Below are 25,086 nucleotides of genomic sequence, written 5' to 3'. Positions count from 1 at the left end.
TGTAATCATGTTACGGCATCTCATAACCCATATTAACTCATTGGCAGCTTTTACTGAAGGCTGGCTTAATTCTTTTGTAGTTCAATGAAAGATCTGAGAATGAGCAAACCCAGACTACTTTGCTGACATGTTCAACCCTCTGCACACATTCCCTACTGCATGACTAACTTAATAATTGTGTCTAATAATCACTCAATGCTTCTGACTTTCCAATCAACACCATCACTGCTTTAACATTTTATGGAGAAAAAAGAAACAGTGAATGCCTGTCATAAACAATCTTTATCCATTTCTTTATTTTTCAGTAATTAAAATCTGAAATATGGTAATGCCAAATGAAATGCCTTGCAGCAAGCCGCTGCTCAACCCTTTCCTGAGTTAGAAGACTTACTATATATATTTGTAACTGTAGCCTATGGGTAGTTTTATGTGGATGTTTATTCACTTACTCTCCCTTAAAGCTATGACAGCATTAAATTTGAATTTTAATGAGATTCATTCTCTGAGTTGAGACCCTGTTTTGTTTTTGTTTTTTGATTAGCTGAGTGTAACTAAATCCACAAGGAGGCAGTGTTGATCTTTTGCTGACCATAAGGAGGGCAGACATTCAGAATGGAAGGTGCTCTGAAATCAAGTTCATGAAAAAGTTCAGAAGCAATCACATTGTATCTATGAACTTTGACTTTTAAATCCAAAATACACACATATTGTATACATAAGGAAATGCGTCCTCAAAGCATTTAATTGAGTTCATTAAATCACAAAGCATAAAGAAATGGCAGATACTGAATGATGTAGTTGGATTCTTAAAAGGAGAACATATTGACAAAAATGTAATTTTGCAGTGAGGAAAAAAAACCCCAAAACGACTACAGACATACTGTACAGGTCTTCAGGGTGAGCCTTGAGGAGCTTACATTAAAACAAGACGTTTAAGTAAGCAGAAAGTCATTAATTTGTTGAGAAACAACGCAAAATAAAAAGACTAACAAGAAAGAGGTAGTAGCCTTAAGTTAGCCTATAATAAATAAGGTTTTGTTGTTGTTGTTTTTTTAACTGAAATGAATCTGATTATTTTTAAATAACACTTTAATTCATTCATCCTCGTGAGATGTGCAACGCGCGATTGATCAGTAATGTAATTATTTCAAACAGCGCACACTGGCCATTTTGTGCTGATTTGAGGTCATTATAGCAGTTCACGAGCGGTCTTAAATGCATCACGTTACCATGACAACCCAATACAACGCTCGAGGAAAACTTTGAGCGTCAATTGCGTTCAGCGTTAGCTTTTTTCTTTAAGAAAAACAAAAGAAGCCTACAAAGCTTCACAAGCAATACACGGAGAGTCACAGGGACAAAAGCAAGATGAAGAAACTTGAAGACATCGAAATATTTTTAGAGAAGGTTGACAAAATAAGTAAGTAAAATACCGTTCAACCTTAATGTCGTCATTGATGGTAGTATGATCACAAGATTCTTATTTAAATACGGAGTAAAACTATTATTATTACTTGTAATGTGTCATGCCTTAAACTTTACTGTTAAAGAACGGTTTTAGATTAACGTGTCGTGTTCACGCTGAATGAATTGTTACTTTCGATTTGTGCATAGCCAAATTGAATTTTTGAGAACCTGCTAATGGGGGAAAATATACCAACATAGGAATAATAATAATAATAATAATTTACACTTTATTAATCCCACGAGGGGAAATTCGGTTTACACTCTGTCTAACACACACATAGGCCGAGATACACACTCATGCACAAACAGGGTTCTAGTGACATGCATTAATGGAGAGGTCTCAGAGTGAGGGGGCTGCCCACAGCGAGCGCTCCAGAGCAGTTTTGGGGTTCGGTGCCTTGCTCAGGGGCACCTCGGCAGTGCTCAGGAAATGGACTGGCACCTCTCCAGCTACCAGACCAGTTTCCGGACTTGGTCCGTGCCGGGACTTGAACCGGCAACCCTCCGGTTCCCAACCCAAGTCCCTACAGACTGAGCTACTGCCGCCCTGCCAAATGCATTTACATAACCCTATTTTGTCCAAATAGACAATTATCACACCAAGTTTACTACATATACTATTAACAGCATATGTGAAGACTGTCTGATTGAAGGCTACGTTTATTTCTTTCAGATGAGCTCGTAAAGGATCTGAATTCCTCGAGTGTTGAAGTCCAGCAAAAAGCAATGGATAAAGCTGACTGCTTCACTGCTGCTTTGGATCAACCCTGCAGGACAAAAGTCAACAAGACTACAATTAACACAAATCCACCTTTTCAGCCTTCCTCTGTAAATACATGCACACAAAGGCCACCAATCTGTCCACTCCTCTCAGTCTCTCTTTTTTCACTTTCCCTGTTTATTTAGTTACCCTTTAACTGTTTTGTTTCTTTTTTTTTTCTGTTAATGCAGCACATGTACAACCAACACTACTTTGTGTTGCCTAGTTTTACCAGTTCTGTCAAGTTAGAAAGAACAAGGCAATGTATGTTGTAAAAAGTAAAAAGTAAAAAGTCAGTAAAAGTTCTTGTTTTGTTTTACAGAGTGCGTACAATGAGAGTCCAGGTAAGCAAAACAAGTTTGTTCGAGCAGCCCTACAGTATATCTCCTAATTATGCATGCCATGAACATTTTTCTGGACAGTACAATGGTTTATATTCTCCCCACATTTCTATTTTTCTATTTTTAAGATATACCCAGATGATAGTAAATATTTAAAAAGAATAACTATGAACATGTTGATAAAGCTGTACACTGCAAACGTTTTTTATTAAATGTTTTGTTGATAAACGATATGCCTGCCTATAATGCTATTATCAAAACTGCTGTGTCAGCAGCAGTTGTTTTTAACATCCTTCACCATGACACACTCCAGCTCATGTTGCATGTCAGCCAGTCTTTTTAAACATCAATTCACATTCAGAATATTTGTACCTGTTTTTGGGCCACATCCTCACGTCTATTACACAGTAGTTTCCTTTAATGTTTATTTTCCTCATCATTATAAGGCCACATTTTAAGCTAGGTGCAGACGTGACATTTTCCTGAGGCTTAAGGGGAGGCTTTAATCAACTGTGCTTGTTTGGCAGCCAGATGACTCACCATGCACTTTACTAGAAAGAGAGGTATGAGTTGTGTCCTTATGTAGCTTAAAAGCACATATGGCAAATTTTTTCTCATGATTGGCTATTTTTGTGCTATCTGTCACTTGTCTGCTGAGACCACTCTAAATACAAATTGAGATCAGATCAGATCACTGATATACTTTTGTTGTGGTTACAATGTTAAGTGATTGGGAGACTTGTAGTATTAGGTCACCAGGCCTCTTGACTAAAGACTTTGCGTTTAAAAAAATGTATAATGTCACAAAAGCCAAACTGGAGCTGGTTTGAGGTAATCTTTTTTTTTTTTTTTTTGTATGGTGAGCTGTAACACTGCTGATCCTTGAAAGCAAGTGTGCCTTTTCACAACATCCCTCTTGAATACACATCCTTTAACTCCAGCAACCTGAAACAACTTTTCATCCAATCAACACTTTTCAATTCTTTTAAAGGCAAAACTCATCAAAAACAGCGAAGCTACAAATACGTGAACCTTTTACACCTCAATGTGTGAATCTACTTCCAGTATATTGAAGCTGACACATCAAACATTCAATTCACAAAATGCAAAAGAGAAGAAATGTGGTGCTTGAGGCTTTGGAGACAGCAAAACAGTTTTTATATTACCCCCACTGATATTTATTACACTGGACTCGCAGCAACACTGGTCCTGTCTTTGGTAGAACATTTGTTTTTTATTAAAAATCCTACACAGAAAAAAACCTTTGGGGTTTTTGCATTCATTAGACATGACCTTTAAAACCTAGTTTTATAACGTTTTTTTTTTCTGAGCTTGACCTAAGTTTTGTACAATAATTGTTTTTTTGGTTAGTTAAAACTTTGATAAGAACGACCTTTTTAAAAACCCTTGACTTGTTCTTTTGCGTCATTATTGCATCATTACAAATATCTTAACAGGTCCTGCTTTGACTGAAGCACTTAGGCTTAAGAGTTTTCTGTTTTTCAACCAGAGAATTTCATGAAGATCATGGAGAAGGATGCTGAAGAGAGGAGCATGAGAAGGATCGAAAGAGAGAAAAAGGCGACTGGTGAGTGATTTGATGTTTCTTGAATATCTTATTCAAAGAGTATAGCAGCTTCTTTCTTTACTCGTCCTTTTAAAATGTTGTGCTGTTTCTATCACTGCAGCCCTCAAAGACAGGGGGAACAAAGCGTTTGCTCTTGGAGACTATGAAACTGCTGTGAAGTATTACAGCGATGGCTTAGAGCAGCTACGGGACATGCAGCCATTGTACACCAACAGAGCACAGGTGAATCTTGTTAACCTGTCATTCAGATGTTTTATAATTAAAACACATTAACAGTGTTGTAATATAATTCAGTGTCTTCAACTTCATACTTCTATACTCTAAACTGTAAGATGAAGTGATAGATTTAAACCTCATTGTGACATTAAGTCGAGGCAAAGATTCTGTGTTATTTAAATAACCAACCACTCCATTCTTTACCTTTCCTTTCAGATGTATTCTTATTAAATCTGGTATTAATATTGAGTTATCACATGTTTTATGTTTAAATCTATTCAGGCCTACATCAAGCTGGGAAAGTACGAGGAGGCCATCAGTGACTGTGAATGGGCTCTAAAGGTAAGGCCTGGATGGGAACAGAGGTCAGTCATTTCTTACATCATTTGTCATGCAGTCATCAGAGGCATAGTGAGCCTTTGACCCCAGTGGAGATATTTTTGGTTCTGCCCTGCTCCTCACTCACAGCATGAAAACATACAGTATACTGGTGATGTAACGTGCAGGAATGATCCCTGAAGCGAGCACTGTTTCAAAACAGACAAAAGATGAAATTATCTTTCTTCTTCCCAGTTGAATATGTTTCTTGGAGTTTGCTATAAAAAAAAGATAATTTCTGGTTTAAGGATGATAACTACACCCAATTGAACATCTGTTCCCTCTCCGGTCTGAGCTTTCTGGAGTGTAATGTCGCTGAGCTTCAGATTGAACATATCTCTCTCTAACTGTGCTGGTGCTATCAATGCACAAACATTGAATCATAATTATGTAGATGTGCTGCTGATGAAGTGCTTTAACTGATACTCTCCCATGATAATTTTGCCTCTACCAGTGTAATGAGAAGTGCATAAAGGCTTATGTACTCATGGGGAAAGCACGTCTAGCATTGAAGAATTATAATGAGGTGGGTATGATTACCTTTCATTTCATCTAATCACACCACTGATTTTTTTAACACATTGCTCCTACATACAAATATCCACACTTGGTATCTCATCAAAATATAGCAGAGACATGGCTTTTTCTTGAGCGTTGTATGAGCAGGACACATCAAAGTGCACAAACAACTTTGGTAGACTCGTGTCCCGATTCACTGTGACTGCCTTTGCCTCCGCAATATCAAAATCATCTCACTACTTTGATTGTTGCACGGTGTGTTTTCCTCATTACGGACATCTATTGTTGTGGTTTTGGAGGCGCAAGAACCAAATAAAAATGGACTTGAAGTAAAGTGATGCACATCTCATAATGAACCCAATGTTACTCTTTTCCAGTCAAGAAACTGCTTTGAAAAGATAGAGCAGATAGAACCTGGGAAAGAGAAAATGGCGAAAGGTAATGACTCTTTTTTTTTATTTTTATTTTTTTTGGGTTAGAAAGCTGTGAACATAAATCATTTTACAGCAGTGCCCTTAGTGTTAGTGCCTAGTTTCACATTATTTTTTCTGTTCACATTTGTGATGTAGCATACATGGGCAACAGACCTCTACTGTATCTCTACCTCATTCAAAGCTGTTGACCTTGAAGAAACTTGAAGTTCTCTCATTGCTGTGACGGTGAAATCACTGTTACTGCTACGGAATAATTGTCTCTCAGATGAGGATCTGCTTTCTCTTCGTCACGCTGTAACCTCCTTTTTATTCTCTCTCTCTACAGAACACCTTACTCAGGTAAACTTGGCAGAAGAAAAAGAGAGTCAGGAGTTAAAGGCAATGCAAGAGTTTAACAAGGGAAAGGGGAAGGCAACAATAGTGCCCCAGCTGTTGGAGAAGCTGTCAAAGCCTGGCCAAATGGCCATCTACTATTGTGGAGGACTGGACATTCTGTCACAGGCAGTCACTGACTGTGAGTGGTCTTTTGGGAAAACTACACTCAAAACTGTCTAATCTCCTTGTCCCCATTCTGTCCTATGAAAACCTGCTTCACGCGTGCCCCTCTTGTCCAGTACAAAAGCTCAAACATCCTTTTGTAAGGAGGAAGCCGGGGAAGTAAAGGAGTCTTGAAAGAGAAAGGGGAGGTGATGCTGTAGTCAAGTTCTCACAAGAAGGGAGACTCTGCACACTCCATCACTGATTCTCCTCATGCTCCTTTTGCTTGTCAAACTGAACACATTTCCAATACAGGCTGTAAATATACCCTACAAGAGCGACACTGTGTCTGGGCTGTCTGGCACTTTATTGAGTGATTGAGTGTACATCTATCTCTCAAAGCACTACATAAGACTGTAAGATATCCCCTAAAGAGTTGTCTGAAACTTGATGTGCAGAGCTATCCATGTATGATGCTATCAGATCCAAATCAGCAAGTTTTATTCTAGCTTCCCATGCCTGGTGATGAGTGAAAACCTCAAGTGACCGTACAATATGGTTTGTGATCTGCTTTTAATTATCTCTATTAGCAGCGCAAGACATTCCCTTGATGTATAAATGTCATTGTAATGTGGTTACTAAACTGCTGAGTGGGCTTTTCTAAGCCAGCAGTGTCAGCTCTTCCATCATTCAAGTGATATTATAGGAAGTTAGAGTTTCCTGAAATGAAATCACTGATATTAAGATATAGAAACAGCCTTTATTATAGGTACAGCGGTGTGTAGACAATATGAGTTCTATCAGGTGTTTGGAAACACATACTGAGGAGGGAAGGGGGGTTCTTATTGGATGGTTGCAAACAGTATTAAGCCCTCTGGAGCGGTCTCAGGACCAATTTAATGAAACACCTGTCCACTCTATAACCTCAGAGACCTAGCTGCACTCATGTCTGTCAGAGTATGTAGCTAGTGAATGATGGAACTTGTTCTTCTGTGTTGTACATTGATGACAAGCCTAGCCTGAGGTTATTTTGGTAGGCAGGGGCCTCAGAATTTAGCTGGAATTATAAGGCTTATATATGATTAAGTGTAAACTCTTGTCAGGGCATCAAGAATTCCTGGACATTTAATAGGAGCATGGCTTCACATAGTCTCAATCAAAGATCTGGAGAATCCCTAACTGCAACATGACTGGACAAATGTAGAACATTCCCGCTTCCCATTTCTACTTGACGTATCTGACAGCACAATACTTGTTGCTCAGGAGGTGTTTGAAAAGGCTGTGACCAAAGCAGGGAGTACAGGAAGATGCCCTTATGGCTCTGATTTAATCTAGTCTAAACAAAAGCATGATATTGTGCTTCTAAAGTTATTTAGAAGCTCATTCAATAAACATTTCATCAGATTGAAATTATTTGGAAGGTATTTGTTTAGCATGTCCTCTGCTGTTGTAAAAAGGCTCCATTGTGCACAGACTGCAGTTGCTCTCCCCGAGGTGGTTTTAAATTTAATCCGAAAGGGCTTTTGGATTAAACTTTAAATCACCATGACCTGGAAGACTGAGAACCTTCACCATCGTGACTCTCCCCCAGGTCGTTGATCCCCCCTCTACCAGCTGTGGATATATTTTTAAGTTTTTTTTTTTGACCGAAAGAATGACTTTGAAACTGCAGACAGATAATTTAGTAACTTTTGTTTTTAGTCATCGCCACGGGCAGTAACTGCAGCTTCTGTATATTATTCTTGTTTTGCAAATCATCAAGGTTAATGGCACTCTAAGCAGTCCTTCTTTTTTTATATTGCAGGTCAGACACAACACATTCTGTCATGCTCTTCCCCATTGTTACCCTTATCTAGCTCTGGTGTAACAGTGACAATGCACCCAGGCATGACGAAATGCTAGAGTAAAACTTTAAACAGCGTAAAGCTAGCTCTGTATGCTTTGTTTAACTTTGATCACTTTTGCTAATACTGCACATTCTTCTACATTGCATGTCTGTTGCATTATGGGTAACATGTATTTTCCATTCTCTCAATTTTTCTTCATTAAGATGAATACAAGTCTACTGTCAAATGATATAACGCCTGTCTCACAGTGCCATTCAATGGAAAAGGGCAAAACTTACATAACTCATAACGGAAAGGATCGCAGCAGATCTGACATTTCAAGCGTTCTCCTCTGAAAGTACTCCCTCACTGCTCTGCTCTGCTTTTTGTTTACTCAAACTCACTATTTGTGGGACTATTCCTCAGTGTACACTACTTTACTCTCTTAACATATTTTATTTATTCTCCTCTCACTTGGCCTTGTAAACCAGTGAACAATACAATCTGAACTAAAAATGAGAGGTGTTGTGTTTAAGGCCACTTGGCGCTGATATATATACTGTATCTTCAATCCTCTTCCACTATCTGCTGTTTTCTCCCAACAGGTACAGACCAGACCCTTTTCAGACTCAACAATGGCTTCAGTATCATCAGCGGCAACGACGTGGTGAGGAGGTAAGAAGACCTGAGGGAGAGGTAGCTGTCAGCTCTCAGTGTTGCAGTGACAGATGGACCCAGAGACAGGGGAATACAGAGACAATGATAGCCTAAACTAGAGAGATCATCCCTCCTCCTCCCCCTCTCCCCCTCCCTCCATCTCTCAGGGTTTGGGTGTGTGTGATAGCCCAAAGAAGAAAACATGATCGCTGAAGATTGAGATAGGGCCTGAAATAAGCCAAAGCCCTGCGTCCTATCCCACAAAGAGGCATTTTTCTGTCACACACATCCTGCTTTGTCTGTTGTTAGCACTTTCATTACTCAAGTTAGAACACAGTTTCCCGAAAGTTTAATAAATTGTGGAAAAAGCATGATGAACAGAGATAAGATATCCCTGTCAGCCAGAAACAGCCAACTGAAATCAATGGAAGCCCTATAGTAAAGAGGGCCATGGCTTTGTTTCCTGTCTGGATCCCAATTCTAATAGCATGCTGAGTTCATGCCCTCTTGGCACTGACAGAGACAAGAATTTTTTGGGATAGGAAAGTGGATAGAGTCGGGAAATGGTGGGTGAGAGGGAGGTTAAGGAGCTATTGGTCAGACTATAACCCTTTTAAGGACAACTGCCTCTGTACATGGGTACCGCTAGGTCAACCGGCCAGATCCCAAAAAATTTTTTGAAGAGTAAAATTTGGAAATAGCTCTCAAGAGTAAAGTTGAGGGCAGTCCTCCTCCATGTTAAACTTATAAACGCTCTAAAAAACAGTACAAAAGAAAAAGATAGATCGAGATTCATTTTGTGGGGCATAATTTTACACTTTACCATTAAATGTAATTATTAATGTCCGATGTGCACATTGATTTGAAAAGAGAAACACTAACACTCAATGACTTGTCGATTTCCACAGCTGCCTGTTACAGGAAATGAAGGATCCAGACTACCAGGAGTTGTGCGTTTCTGTCCTGAAGTTATGGAGAGCTATTTGTTATGGAAATGGTATGCCATGTTTGGAATTGAATAGCACTTTATTTATTTTTCAAAGTATCAAACAGACCTTAATGCAGCACACATAATATACTGTTTACTTGATGTTTACAGACGGGAACGTTTCATATGAGACACAACAGGGCACTGTATGCTGTGAACTCATTCTCTGTTAATGTTTATTTGGTTTTCAGACGAAAACCAAAAGATGTTAGTGACATGCCCAGTCACCAGACAGTCCATGGTTGACTTGGTTACATCAGAGCACGTTGCAGTCCGGACAGAATCCCTGGCATTGCTGTATCTGTTCTCAGAGAAACCACACAGCAGAGGTTTGGCAATCGACAAGCTGAATATTCCATTGTAAGACTCTCCTTCATTTCGTCATCAGACATACCTCATCAGTGCAATAATGAAGCATTTCACAATCCAATCTTAGTGAAATCTGTGGTCAGCCCTGAGCTATATTTTTTTAATTTTCAATCCAGTTGCCATGCCCATTTAATGGGATTTCAAAAATGTTGTGTTTCATTGCTCTGGGACCTAGTTTACAAATGACACCAAGTGGCCCAGGTGACTTCCAATTATATGTAGGTCTGATTATATCTGAGCTGAAGCTTAATGGATTTTCAGAAAACAGTTTCTTTTGGCATCGTTATCTAATGTATTGGTCTAAAGGTGGACAACTTCATTATTTTTGTTCACACTATTCACTGATGACATTCATTATGTTTCTGTTTTCTTCTCTCTCTCTTTTTTCTCTGTTACCATCTCTTTTTTCTTCTTCTCCTCATCCTACTCTCAATCTGGATCAATAGGTTGGCGAGGAACCTCATGATGTGCATTGCAGAGCCAGGGAACACAGCAGTCGATATTCTGGAAAAGTTTGCAGCAGAAAACAAGTATGACTGATACACCCAAAACTCCAGGTGTATTATCCTCACATACGAGAAATGAATACTTTTGTTCCTGCAAGACGAAATAACTCATTCACATCAGGTGCAGCGGTCAGAATATGACCCACAAAGCAGTCAATTATCCTACCGTACTTCATGACCCCATACATATTAAAAGCACTTTAACATCACATCAGGAATGGTCCCGTGAGAAATGGAAAGTGTGACATCTTTCATTATTCAACAAGTGTGATCCAAGTGTGAATGTCATTTAAAAGCAAAAGGCCATTCTCGACCTGTTTCTCTCTCTGGTGCCTCATGAAAATAAACATGAAAGAAACCACCCAGGCTGTTGATCACAGCAGGATTTAAGTCAAGGTGTGAAGCAGTGAAATGGAAGGATCCATTTTTTTTCTTGTCTCAAGCTCAAAGAGAGTTACTCAACAAAAACGTGTTAAAGCCTACAGAGGGTTCCGGTTATTTGTTGAAGCTCAGCTTTGTCTGTGTCTGTGTGTGTTGATATTAGTCATATTTGATTAAAGTAGTACTCATCCTGAATTTTCCCCTGGGAGTAATACATTATTTCTGGTTCTGATTTTATTCCACATTTCTGCTTTTAAGGATAACATGCATAATGTATAAATGTACACCTGCACATTATGCATTATGTAAACGTCACTGTGATACATGGCTTAAAGCATATTGAAGACTAAACAGACGTCAAATCAACTTGACTGTGCTGTTCAGTTTTACAGTGAATCCATCTCCCCTTTACTGCATTCATTGTGAATAAGGGAGACTCTTCAATGGAGACAATCAGCGCTTTGTCACTGCTCTTTTGAATGCAACGCAGACGATCAGTGAAAAACTTTATCTCAGGATCTGACTTGATTTAATAACTTCCTACAACCATGGTTCATATTTCTGCATCAAAAACAAATACTTTACTTACATAGTACTGATGGCTGTACACACGTACAGTGTGTATTAATGCTTTTATGTTCTCATACAGATTTCTCAAACAACTCAGGAGTGTGTTTACAGACACTGTTATCGTGCCATTTACAACAATACTGGTAAGATAAAAAGATACAACGACTCGTGTTGATGTGCAGAACTAAACGTTGCCAAGTATGTGCTGTACTGGTGTATTTATGTGTGTTAAAACATGTGTCTTGCTCATTTTCATATGTTTTCAGAAAAATATCAGCCCCTCAGGTCGGCATGTCCTTCCATCCCTGATATCCACTGTTGACTGTCTGGCTAGAGATGATGTCATTCATCGCAATTTTGCTCTCAATCCAGAGTGTTGGGAAGCTTTTGTGGATGCTATTGTTAGTATCCTTACAAAATGTTCTTTTAGTTACATTCAGAAGTACTACGATTATGAGACACCTCTATATACTGTAGTTAATTAAAACATTGATACATTTGTCAGGGACCTTATTAAGATCAAAGATGTTATGCTGGTTTTTAAATGTACGTTATGCTTTTGCAGAAGCAGTGCATTGTGTTTGAATACAAAGAGGTGCTTTACCCTCTGCTTGGTTTGATCATCAACTTGTCAAATGTCCCCTCTCCAGCCCTTCAGGTAAAGCCACTGATGTGTGACATTTTAGTTGTTATACTAATATTGAATTTCCGTCAGACATTAATGTGCTAAAATGTATTTTACTTCTGTTATCTTTATAGTAGGCACTCCTCATTTTGATAACATCCGTTCCCCACTTACCATTGAAACCCAGAAGTTTAACAAATACTGCATTAAAAAAAGAAGAAGAAAAAAGAAGCCGATGGAATGGGGCAGCAGAGGGAGGGGTGTCTGTGTGAATTGGGTGTGACCTAATCAGTCACCTAATCAGAGGTGAAATGTATGTGAAAATTGGTTTGGCCTCTTTTTTTTCTAGGAGCATGCTGTTGTACTCTGTGACTGCTGTCTGGGCTTGCTGCGGGATAGTGATGGAGGAGTTATAACAGTGAGTGATCATTACTTTCGCACTGCGCTACAGTACTCAGGAGGATTGATTAAAACAGATCTAAATGATTGAAGGCATCAAGCGTGAGGCTACTTAGCTTTTATGTTTGACCAAGAAAGTTTTGGAAAATTAGAACTACTTTTTCCTCTCCCAGTTGTTGAAGTTCCTCCTAGCACACTTATTCTGGTTCATTGTTTTAGAGTGGCATCCATGAGTCACCATTTTTCTAAGCAAGGAGAAACACATTTAAGATATTTGTCTTGGATATAAACCTTTTTTGTGAACTCACTAGCAATATGCCCCAAATACTGGTTGCAATCCTCAGTATTCATTGCATCTTGTATATGTGTCATTACTTCTGATTGAATCTCCAGCTCCAGGTGCTGCTGTCTGTGTTAATGGCTGTTATAGCAATTTCACACTGCCTAAGAAAAGTCTTTAGAGCCCCTCTCTTCTGCCTACCTGTCTCTTAACTCTATTTTAACGCTTACTTTGTGCCTGGCTGGCATTTTTCTTACTCGCCACCTGGTGTCAACATCCTGTTTTTTTTATTTTCTCAGTGTTTTTCTCTGCTCAAGTCTTTTCTTTTCATGTCCTGACATTTCCGACCTTCTGCTCTTAATGCATCTCAATATTAGTTTTGCTGTCGGTAGCCCTCATGCCCCTTGTCAGTAATGTCCCCGATGTTCTTATTATTTCTGTTTCTTTTTTTGAGCTTGCAGATGTGAGTGTCCTTGCTTGACACCCTCTGGTGCAATGTTCAGTAATAAACATTTCTTTAACATTTTAAGTGTCACATACTAACCCCCTTTTCAACAAGTTTAAATAAGTCTCAGAGCTCCCCAAAAACCACTCCAAACCATGCCCATTATACCCATAAACCTCAGAACAGGCTGTTTCTGTGTCTGTAGCTTTAAATGCAAATGAGCTGTGTCTGACCATGTCCCTAGAAGGACTTGGGTGACTTTGGACTTTTGCCCTCTTGTTTATGGTGGAAAAGAAGACTCTGAGGGTAGAGCAAATACATAACTGTATGAGTGTCACCCACCAAGGTAAGGGTTACTGCCCTTTGTGACGTCACAAAGGGAGAATCTCCAAACGAAACAAAAAAGCATTCATTACCTGCTTTTTCTTTTTCTGCTTTTTAACACTTTGTATCCTCCCCTTTCCTTTTGCCTATCTTCGCTTGAACAAGGTCACAAAGATGTGTTCATCTAAATATGTCTCTGTTTTCCCATTTGTTCATTATCTTTGAATACCTCTTATGGTTCCCTCTTGTTGTAAAACCTATATTATTCTTTATCTTTCAGAGAGCCATAGGTGTGCTGAGCACTGTCCTCCCTCAGTCTTCTGAGGCTGTCCTGCATGTTATTGAGGGGGGTGTGGTTCAGACCATTCGTCGGCTACTTAAGGTGCGACGCTGCATGTACAGCCAAGTATTTGTAAATGCATCAGCCATTTGTATAGATTCTGTGTTTGGGGAAACTGTTTGTAGGCTACTCTTCACATGTGACTGATTTCACCACACGTCTCTTTTTCTTTTTGCCTGACCATGAGTGTTTATGCTACATTCTAATTCATAGTTACTGTATATGTTCTCGTCATTTCATGTAGTAATTATTTTTGTGTCTGTCTTCTCAGGGAACTGGGCGTTTTGCGTCTAAGTATGCCATTAAAACCCTGACAGTGTGTACTGCTGCCAGTCAGTTGGCTCGGGAGGAGCTGTTGAAGTCTGATAAAAGTGAGAAATGATTGACAGGCTGGCACAACTTTGACAAAAACATTCATCACTGCATAACAAATTGAGATTTGACCTAATATGCAAAGTAAATATGTATGTGTGTGTTTGTATGAGTACATTTCTGTATACGTGTGTGCACGGTGCAGTATATCTGCAGATGTAGATCATTCCCTTCATCTGCTTTTCATTTATCGTTCTACATAGAGCTGTCAATTTTGCGTCGCGTGCTGGGTTCCAGCTGTGATGAGATGGTAACGGGAAATGCAGCTCTGTGCTTGGCCCATTGTCTTGAGTTGGAGGGAATTGCCAGCAATCTGCTGGGCACTGATATTGTGCCGCTACTTCTTCGCCACGCTGCAGGGGACGCGAAGAAGACAGCTGTGAGGCAAAATGCAGCCATCGCTCTTGGGAAGCTGTGTAGATCTGACCCCAGGTGCTCTCTCACCACACTCTATAAACCACATGCTGTTGATTACATCTAAAAAAGCAGCTAGAAGGAGAATTGGCGGACCAGAGAAAATAATATACTGACATAATGGTAGATATGGTGATGCAATAATATAGCTTTGGATAGAGATGTTTGTCACACATTAGGCAAATCTATGACATTTAGCACATGTTAACTTCAAATATTCAATCATTTTTTAGATAGTCAGCTCAACATTTGCATTTTAAATATTTGACAAATGATTAACTTGATATGAAAATTATGTATTATTTCTTTTTGAATCTTTAAATGTTTATCACATTTGTTATTGTATTTTATTTTTTGGACTTTTTTTCCTGCAAACATCCTTCAATTGAACTGCGGCAGAGGGATTTGGTGAAGATTGACTCACAGCCTTAATGTGTTGCATTAGCTTTAACACTACCTCTGTGCCCTCGTGGTTGTAGTTCGTTAACTACTTAATCATGATGGATAGACTCACAGCCAACATCCGAAACTCCGAAAGTGTTAGGGTATGGAGTGTAGCAGACAAACCGTTTTGACTCCATTATATTGGTCATAGGTTTCAAGTCTTGCATTAACTTTAAATGTTATATGTAAATTGCTGCCATTTGGATAAAACTCAAAACTACAGCTGACTATTTGTCTTTTGGACTATTTTTTTTATCCTCCCACTGTGTTTAAAGAATATTGTTTTGTCAGTAAATGTTCCAGAATCATTTCACAGCTGTAGTCCTTAAAGTGCTTCTTTTGCCAAACCAAGAGTCAAATAGCCCAGTAACAATTCAAGTTTATTATATTGATATCAAAAGAAATCCAGTATTTCTTTTTGAAAAATAGGGGGAGAACTGTTCTGGATTTGCATTTATTTATTTAGTCTGAACATGAACACAATAATTTCCACACTTCAAGGTAAGAAAACAAAATAAGTGATCACACGCTTGACTGAACAGCTGATTTGTTGACAATTTTCTGAATATTGAAGCCCCTGTGGTTATCTTGGAGTGATTGTTGTGTGGAATCATCCTTGATGACAGAAGACGGCAGCTACAAACAAAATACGTAGGAACATGTTTGCTTTGCCTGCCAGCCGCAGAACTCTGCTGTGACTATGTTCATCTTTAGTTTCCAAGCTAACACGTTATCACACGTCTAGTTTTACCTAAAGGACATTCAACTAATAATTGGCACTTTCCTTGAATGCCTTTTTTTTTCAATTGCAGACATGTGAACAAACTCCGAGAACTTCACGGCCTTGAGATCCTGCACTCCTGTATGAAACTCATCACATGAACACGCGTTCTGTTATATCATCTCCTTTCTTGCCATGACTTTTGTTCACTCCGTTATTCTTTGTTAAGCTCTAGTAAACCACATTTCATTTGATGTACAATTTAATTTCTAACTCAAATAAATGGTCATTGTTTTAAAAAAATAAAATAAAATGAGAAAAGCAAAAGACATATTGAGAATAACAATAAAGAACAGTTTGGTATGAATAAGATGTCTCCTAATTCCTTAAACTAAATAAAGATGGTCACAAACATGAAGGAATATCTAATCGGGGCTTGTTTTCTCACCTGTATGTGGATTTTATTTGTCATTAACCCTGAATACATCCAGGTATAGATGAAAAAAAATAATGTCTTAGATTCTCTAGATTACATGTCTTTCATGTGATCAATGCTTTATGAGTGAAAACGTGTTAGTCCTGAATGTATAGCAAATCAATAAAATGTATGAAAGAAAGCACTGCTTTAACAACCAATCACGTACAGGTACTTATGAATTAAAAGTGTCTGACATGGATCAGACAGCCTTCTCATCCTGATAGTATACATTAACTAAGGATATGAGAGATGAAGACTGCTCAGAGAGGTACATTTATTGTGGGACTTTTCTTTCTATGCGATAACAGCTCCTACCATTACACTACAGGGCTGCTCTCACTGCAAGAAGGTCAGAGCTATAACTCTGCTGGTAAAATGTTTGTACTCTATGAGAGCAGTCTTGTAGAGCTGTGTTACTGGCAAAGCCAAGACAAGTAGCCTCTGGCTGCACTATATTGTGAAATAACTTAATAGTGTGGACGATGTTGTTTAAGGCAGGTGAGAATGTATTTGTGGGTCCAGGTCTGCACAAACCTCTCATTGTTTGGCCATGGGGCAAGGACTGGCCTCAGATATATGAGATAAACTTTCACTATTACGCCACAGTGTTGAACAAGGATTCAAGTTGTCTGTTGTTATCCTGGGTTATTGTCAGTTTTATGAATATACTGACATAATCTAACTGGGTATGTTTTTATTCTAAACTAGGTTGTTTGTGTTGATAAAAGTGAACCGTATAACACAAGCGTGCTTGTTTCTCTGGTTCTGCAATGTGCAAATCAGAACTTATATCACATCTGCTACGTGATGATTGTTAATGGAGACCTCCCACTCTTCATTTGTTTTGCTTCTAGTTGTCCCCCTAATGGAAATATCTCAATATTTGACTGTTTCTTACTGGTTTTTAGAGATGACATCACCTCACTCCTATCCTTGCATCCCTCACCTAACTATCTGTTTTTGAATTGATTTGAAGATTTTTACTCATCATTGCTACAGCTTGGCAACCTCAGATCCTCACGACGGGCCCTGTGGTCATTCCAAAGTCGAGACTTGAATCAAAAGGAGAGATTGTGCTCCTTCCATCTGCACTGCACAACCTGTCTGAGCAGATAAAGTGGCAAGTTGAGTCACTTCTTTTAAAACACTTCTTTAACTCAATTTTACAGACTTTCTTTGATATGATGTCAAATTTTTCACTTCTTTTTTAATTTCCCTTTGTTTAGTAGTATTGCAATGTAATCACAATGATGAAAAAGGCGAGGATGTAAAGGGAAGTATTTTAATTTATTTCTTTTTATTTAACACATGCAATAAAAATGGTTTATTATGTAAAATACAATGCTTATAGATCAGGCTATAGCTTTTATTAGACTATTAGACTTGACAATATAATATACAAACAGACTTTATTATGCAGAACAAAAAAGAAACAAATTACGAATAGTAAAATAATGATTATAAGAGGAAACAGTCAATGCTCACAGACTTGCTTCATGACACTATCTGTGCAGGTCTGCAAACAGATGATAGCATCTGCTCACTTGGATTAAAAAGAAATGATAATCACTAGCGCTTAAGTTATTGACTAAAGAAGACTGAACATGAAATGAGGACGCTTTACTGTTTCATATTAGCATGTTTCCAGGTATGTATAGAGTTAATCTTTTTATTGACAGATGATTGCTTCCTCTCGTCACGTGCCAGCTCATTACACAAGCAGCCTGTAAATATTTAATTAAAGAAATCATTCATTTTAATACTTCAGTTTGAGTTATTGGATATTTGGTCCATGCTACCCCTGGTCACCCTTCTGGACACACCCCTGCTGGTGGCTACAATCACTGGAGCACATCATAGAGGATATATCCTAATGAAACCTGCCCAGTTAATTGTGTGACTATTATAGCCAAAGCAGTGGGCTCATGTCACGTGACTGATGTCATGTTTTAGTTAAATAGACGTTTCCTTGTGGTCCTAAAGTGATGTGGACTCACACTAAACACATCTCTATAGGGTAAGCGGCCAATTACCCATCTTAATGGGCAAAACGTGCTTTTGTCAGAGTGCAGCGGCTGCCTCCACTCGAAACACCCCCTGAGCTGGTGGGGGTTTGGTGCCTTGCTCAACGGCACAGGGCTCAGCAGTGCTTGAGAAGTGATCTGGCACCTCTCCAGCGACCAGACCAACTTCCATATTGGTACAGATCCATCGGGACTTAAACCGGCGACCTTCTGGATCGGAGCAACTGCTGCCCCTTGGCCGCTTCTCCTGTATATGTAAATAAAACTTGATTACTTTTTTTGTGTATATATAACATACATGTATGTATGCATGTATATATATATATATATCCACACAGATAGATATCCACACACACACACATTTGTAGGACATTATTATCTGCCCCTCTTTTATAAAGCATGGTCCAGAGTTTTGCCTTATAAAGGAGATTGGGATGAAGTAATGAGACTTTGAGAATTCAAACATCTTTAACTATGGCTGCCACTTAAATACTTTTGGGAAGTTTCACTTTTAATACTGCAGCAAAAATTACCCTCTTTTGTTGTTCTTTTGTGACTGACTTTGAGTTAGTGACTGCTTAGCTCTGTGGAAGACATCAGAAGCAGAGGGAGGTCTTATCACATCCTGCAAGAGCCCCAGATATCTGTTTGTTTTTCTTATTTTGTAAAAGCTATTTACATATTGATGGCTGTTAGGGATATGGTGAAGATGCTTCTTAAGTAAGTTGCCAATCCAAGCTTTTGTTGCGATAGAAAGACTTTTTTGCTGACAGAGGGGAAGGAAGGCAGTTGGAATGGAAATTGGACCTGAAGCTTGTTCAGACAGAAATTTGCACCAAGCTGCAGACAAAATGTTGATTCTTGGGACGCATAATATTGACAGTTTTCAAGAAACCCGATGACCCGTATTGTTATATTTCAGATTGTTTTATATTCTTTTCAACCAGCAGACTGTTATGTCACATCTGTAGCTGTAATGCTGCTTGCATCTAAAAATAGTGCTGCCTAATTGGCACCATCCTAATTTATCACCTTGCACTCTGTCCTCCCTGAGAAGAGCCAGTGAGATCTAGACTTACTTTAATATTAAAAACATCTCTCCTCAAAATTAGCTTGCCATAAGATGTTATTTTTAAACAGACATGACTATAGCTGTACATTGTTTTACATCCATCATCAATATTATTGATGGTGATTATTGGATTTTTCATTAGCACAATCAAATCATTGTAATGGTGTGTTCAATTTATCTCAGAGCTGCTAATGACTTGACACCTTTGTTAACTGCAGTTCTGGGTTGACAACAAGTTGGACAAACAACATGGACACCTCCAAGAGTACCTTTGTTTTTGCTAGCTAATACCTGGTCATAACAACACACTAAGTGATAGCATGTGAGCTAATATAATGAGAACATCAACAGAAGTTACTATTACTTACTAATACTATTGAAAACTGGGGGAACCTGCAAACAGGTTCCCCCAGTTTCGAAGTTGTAATTCTGTATTCAAGGGGGTGTTACTGATGAAGTATCAGACTGGCAACTGGGAATTTCCGTCTTCAGCAATCAAATGGAACTTGTTTTTGATACAGGTAGTTGGGGCTTTAAGAAAAAATGGTTGGGGGCCTTTGGCATAGATATATAATATTAATTAATCCCTATTGAGTTTTATTCCAATGTAACAGGAGAGCACTGAAGTAAAGAACATTGATTGAAATGATTTGTTTCTTATTTTCAGTCACAGCAGAAGAAGAAGATTTTCACGGTTTACTGGCAAAACCAACCAGGACCACACTTGTCAGAGAGGATTTGCTTTTGAGGAGAGAAAACACAATTGGTCGTGGCACAGAAGCAATTCTTCAAGAAAATTTGGATCAACACAGTGCTGTGGCAGTGAGTACCGAGTTTCCAGGGGCATTCTTGTTTGACACCAAACCAACAACGCCTTTTGAAAAAACACAAAAGCACAAACTAGAACAACCTCACCAAGTGTAGAACCTTTTGCAATCAGAAATGGAAAAACATTCTCAGCTATGAGGATTCATATTGTTCAGATGAAACATTTAACTCTATGGAAAGATCGTGTCTTTTCTACACAAGCTGCATTTGAATCAATGATGGGAGGATCATTGTCTTCTCTGCAAAAGCTGCATTTGAATCCATGATGAGTGTCACTATCGGGCCTGATGTCCGTTCATCAGATGAAATAGAAGCTTGTCTTTGGTTTGACACTCACAGCAATCGGAGGAACATAAATACTCTCACATCTACTGACATAGGGCCCACCATTCCAATCCTATCTGCATGTCTCCCCCTTCAATTTATAATGTGGCCGTGCTATGTAGTGACAATGATGACAAACGGTCTCAAGGCGAGGATGTAAAGGGAATGTCAGACCTTGGAAAAAAAATAGTATCCATCTGGTATGATGCAATCCATCTTCCAAAGTGATACAAGAAAAGATTTAGTGAGAGGAAGCACTGTGACAAACTTTTGTTTGACCTGCCAGAATGACTGAAGAGCTGCGTCCGCTTAGAAATCTGTGGCTCTGCCAACACTTTCACCTGATGGCTCTTCAAACTCTCTGAGTACAAAGGGTCTTGTTTCAGATTTCAATCAATTTTTTACAGGCTTATTACACAGATTAAAACAATAGAAAAACTGAACACAGATATCAGTCACCAAAACGTTTCCAAGCACTCTAGTTATAGAGTACAGTTTTATCATCAATACAACTGTGAATCACATAATCTAGAATTATTCCCAAATCAAATATTCTGTCTGTGACATTAAAACAGCTGCATTTTACTCAAAGTTTCTTGCTGAGATGTGGTCAGTGACACAAAAAGACACCAGAAAACAATCGAGGCAAACCTACTCTAGTGAAACTTCAGACACAGAGAAACCGATTATGGCCATGACAGTGCTTCATGGCTCATCAAAGAAACTCTACACTTTAGGAAAACCATTAAAAAATGGTGTACAAAAAATGTTTAGAAAGAAAAAGCAGAAATTCCTCTTACGGTCGCTCAACAATGTTTTAAAACATGTTTCCAGACATCCAACATTCAGCAGTGACTCAATAAAAATGCATTTATCATAAATGGAGATCCTGAAAGCTGCTCATACTGAAGGTAAAGTTAACAACACTTCATCACATCCAAAGCATAAGAATGATTTTGATTGATGCATTTTACATCTGCATACTGTCAACAAAGATCCTGAGTTTCACATCCCAACAGAAGAAGAACAGAACAGAACAGATTCTTTGTATTCTGTTTTGCTAGCCAACCCAAGATCTCAAACAAAATACTTTATTTACAACTTTGCATTTATAACCAAAACAAACAGCTGACAGATAAGATTGTCTGAGATTTATTGATTTAAACGGTATTTAACCAGACAAAAGTTGATCCTTCAGGGTCAGTTATGAATCATCCAAATCCGTTTATAATGACAAAGTTTAATCCTGTTTCTCTCAGAATCAAGAGAAGGTTTTATTATCAAATATTCATGAATCCAACAAATCAAGCAAGTCATTCTCTGAGATGTTGAGAACAGGAATATTTTTGGGTAAGGATTCGAAAATCATTCACTAAAGGACGTTTGATAGCAGCACTGATTAACATTTGTATATGTTATATAACAAGGATTTAATCAGTAAGGTAGCTGTTGTCCACAATCCTAAATCAGGAGATTTAAAATGAGCAAGTATTGATTGAAGTTGTAGAAGATGAGGACAAAAAGATTAGGAAAAAAGAGGTTATGCAGAAAAAAAAAAATTAAGAGACGAAGGAGATACTGAAGTTTCGGAAGGAAAAAAGTACACCAAGAAAGAAGAAGGGAGTAAACAAAATAGATCAGATTATATCAGATGGGACACAGGACACAAGAAAAAAACGATCATTAGTTGGAGAGAGGGATCATACAAGAGGGGAACGTAACTTTGAGACAAAACGAGGATCTAAGACAAGAGGCGATAACGGGCAAAGAAGCACAGACTGTAAATAGTAAAGTCTATGCAAAGAAGGTGCTGAACGAAGTAGTGTGATAAATAAACAGCTTGTCACCAGAGGTCTTTGCTGAAGAGCAGAGATAGTATTAACAAGAACATTTGAAGAGAGGGCAGGACAAATACTCCCACTGGACCTAACACTAATTCTAAAGAAGTTAACAGTGACAAAGGGCACCCGGTTTCAAGGCTGTCCTCCTGCCACAGTTTGATTAAACAGTTGAGAACCACTGAGTATAAGGGCATTAATCTGAGGGACAAAACTGCACGAAAGAAAAATAAACCATATTCTTACAAAGTGACAGGCAATCACGGACAACTTCACTCAACTCTGAAATCACAGAGCCCCAAACCATCAAGTATGACATCTTTTCCCAAAGAGCCATTCACACAGATTAAACCCTATCTATCGATCCACAGTGCTGTGCCAACAAACTATGGCTCTATGTCTTTACCTACTGAAAAAAGTGCCCAGAAATTTGTTGTAGCTACATTCTCTGTGACTGCAATACCAACAAACTTTTGAGTTAGCGTGCCAAATATTCACCCACGCAGCAGTACTCATAAATCAGCTCCCCGCCGTACCAAACAGTGTCAGTAATATGTTGTCAATCACGACCACAGGCTTGCCAATAACAGCAGGGTTCTTGCGAACTCAGCCCTACTTTACAGTAAATAGCTCTACTCACAGTCTATCAATTATTCAGCATTTTGGATGTAAGGCAGAAATTCAGTTCTTCAGGTCTCAACACAAATTCACTTTTACTACAGATGAGAGAGAGCAAGACCACATCATACAAGGACATATATATGAATCAAGCTCCAATAGTGCTTTAACCTCCTGCATGATTGAAAAGGTAAACAAATCTACGTCAGTGATTCCTGATCTGCTCCGGCAGAAGCAAAATGACACATCCAGCATCCACATGACATAAGGTAAGGTAACGTAAGGTCCTTTACCTGCTTTTTGTAAACATAACAATGAGCATGGTCTTGTTACCTGCTCTTTTGTTAATGTTAACAGACAAACAGTAAGGTCCTTTACCTGCTTTTGTAAAGTGTCTCGAGATAACGCCTGTTATGAATTGACGCTATATAAATAAAGATTGATTGATTGATTGATAAGCCACCAACAGCTGCAGCTTTGTCATCCGAGGCAAGGATGACAATTGCCCAGTTGCAGCCCCATCAAGGACAATCTGCTGCTGAAACAATTCTGTTTTCCTCATTTAACGTGACCATTTTACAGTCTATGGACCATCCATGCTTATTGAAACTATAAAAAATGGACGGCCGACACTGAAACACTTTACGTGCTCCTGTTGATTATTTTGATACATGTGATCTCTGGACAGGCAAAAATGTCATCAGTGAGCCCTGAAGCAAGAAACAATCAATTCCCTCTCAGCAGCACTTCACCACTGCGAAACTTTGCGCAGTTTGGAACTGACAGTTTACATCAAACTAAAAATGTGATCGGGCTAACAACAAGATCAGCTTCAAAAAGAGACGCTGCAAATTGCATTAGAGGAGGTGGCCATGGTGAGTCCTTGCTAGGTGTCTCTGAGGATGACAATGAGAAAATGTTGTTGACCTAGACAATAAAACATTAAAATGCAGTCTCAAAGCAAATGGCAGAGAACAAAGATGAAAACGATAGTTGCTCTTCAAAGGCTTAACCAATTGGCAGACAAAGCACCATGTGAATAACACGAATGAATTCCATATTTATCCATAAAAACACACTGAGAAACAGGCAGTAAAGTACACTAATTAGAACAACCACAATGACCGGTTCAGTAAAAGAGGCAACGATGAAGGAAACAACACAGTTAAAACTGCCCTTGAGAATAATCATCCCTCCCATTAAGAAGGTTACAATGAAACAAGATCTAAGCTTGCCATGTTTGCAAATCAGACCATCTCGAAAGATTGAGAAGGAAATGAATGAGGATTTTGTGCCTGTTAAAAGGAGTTTTGCTACTCTTATGCATGACAAAAATGACAAAACTGACAACACTGGTTACAGTGTATCTAAAATGCCCATAATCCAGGCTAATGATGTGTCTAACAATACTATGTCTGACATGCTATTCCCCACAGAAAAAAATACAACATGATCCCTCCATACCAAGAGACCCTGTGGGGGAGAAGGTATTCCGTATTCCACACATAAATTTAAGGAGTGACCTTAAAATCCCCATTAAATCCACACAGCAGATTGCAGACCCGATAATTACTGTTGCTCCTGATATTCAGATAACCACTACTACAACCAATGATTTTGTGTCACCAGCTGATAGCATAAACAGTCTCTTTTTGTCCCAAGAAGCTCATGAAACAGTACTGACCACGACTGAGAGGGAGCAAGTTGTAACCGAAAAGTAATCTGAAACTGGACAGGCTGTGAGCATGCTGCAGTCCAGTAGTTACAACCGGTCTGAAACTCGTTCTTCTTGAAATATCACATCTGCTGTAAAAAGAACAAAAAACACAACAGAAACAAAACATTTTGAGCAGCCTGAATGAGAAATTTCTGAACAAGATATTGATCAAAGCCAGCATGCTTTGCCTGGAATGATTGAAATAACAAGTCCTGTCAATAACCCTCTGCAGGGCATCCTGGCAAATTGTTTAACAGAGCTGAAGAGGCACATGGAACACCAAAGAATGAAATTATCTTCATTTAAATAAATCAAAATAAGTTTGACAATGAGGAGCGCATTTGAA

The 25,086-nt window shown here is 38.7% G+C and overlaps 1 protein-coding gene across 2 annotated transcripts; it reads left to right on the top strand.

Moving 5' to 3' along the window:
* Window positions 1–1,176: 1,176 nt before the first annotated feature.
* Window positions 1,177–16,140, top strand: ttc12 (tetratricopeptide repeat domain 12). Of its 2 annotated transcripts, none has more exons than XM_079354934.1 (21): window positions 1,177–1,420; window positions 2,141–2,295; window positions 2,550–2,571; window positions 4,079–4,156; window positions 4,257–4,378; window positions 4,655–4,714; window positions 5,205–5,276; window positions 5,647–5,707; window positions 6,029–6,217; window positions 8,612–8,681; window positions 9,572–9,660; window positions 9,843–10,011; window positions 10,467–10,550; window positions 11,557–11,620; window positions 11,744–11,878; window positions 12,043–12,135; window positions 12,452–12,520; window positions 13,831–13,932; window positions 14,162–14,261; window positions 14,466–14,694; window positions 15,933–16,140. In XM_079354934.1, the coding sequence occupies exons 1-21, from the start codon at window positions 1,369–1,371 to the stop codon at window positions 16,000–16,002; spliced, it is 2,085 nt and encodes a 694-aa protein (XP_079211060.1). In that variant the 5' UTR covers window positions 1,177–1,368; the 3' UTR covers window positions 16,003–16,140. The 2 variants fall into 2 exon arrangements, with proteins under 2 accessions (XP_079211060.1, XP_079211061.1); XM_079354935.1 differs by having other exon boundaries at window positions 1,178–1,424.
* The last annotated feature ends 8,946 nt before the right edge of the window (window positions 16,141–25,086 follow it).

The sequence above is a fragment of the Symphodus melops genome (genome assembly GCF_947650265.1).
Source record: "Symphodus melops genome assembly, chromosome: 10".
Classification (NCBI taxonomy): Eukaryota; Metazoa; Chordata; class Actinopteri; order Labriformes; family Labridae; genus Symphodus; species Symphodus melops.
The sequence above is the reverse complement of the archived record's forward strand: the minus strand, read 5'-3'. Positions and strand labels throughout refer to the sequence as shown.

What these genes read in the sequence shown, in the direction of transcription:
- ttc12 (XM_079354934.1), top strand. Translation starts at nt 1,369, where the DNA reads ATGAAGAAACTTGAAGACATCGAAATATTTTTAGAGAAGGTTGACAAA. An exon ending in ACTGTGAATGGGCTCTAAAG is followed by an intron (nt 4,715 to 5,204) that starts GTAAGGCCTGGA and finishes TGCCTCTACCAG; the next exon opens with TGTAATGAGAAGTGCATAAA. An exon ending in CATTGAAGAATTATAATGAG is followed by an intron (nt 5,277 to 5,646) that starts GTGGGTATGATT and finishes ACTCTTTTCCAG; the next exon opens with TCAAGAAACTGCTTTGAAAA.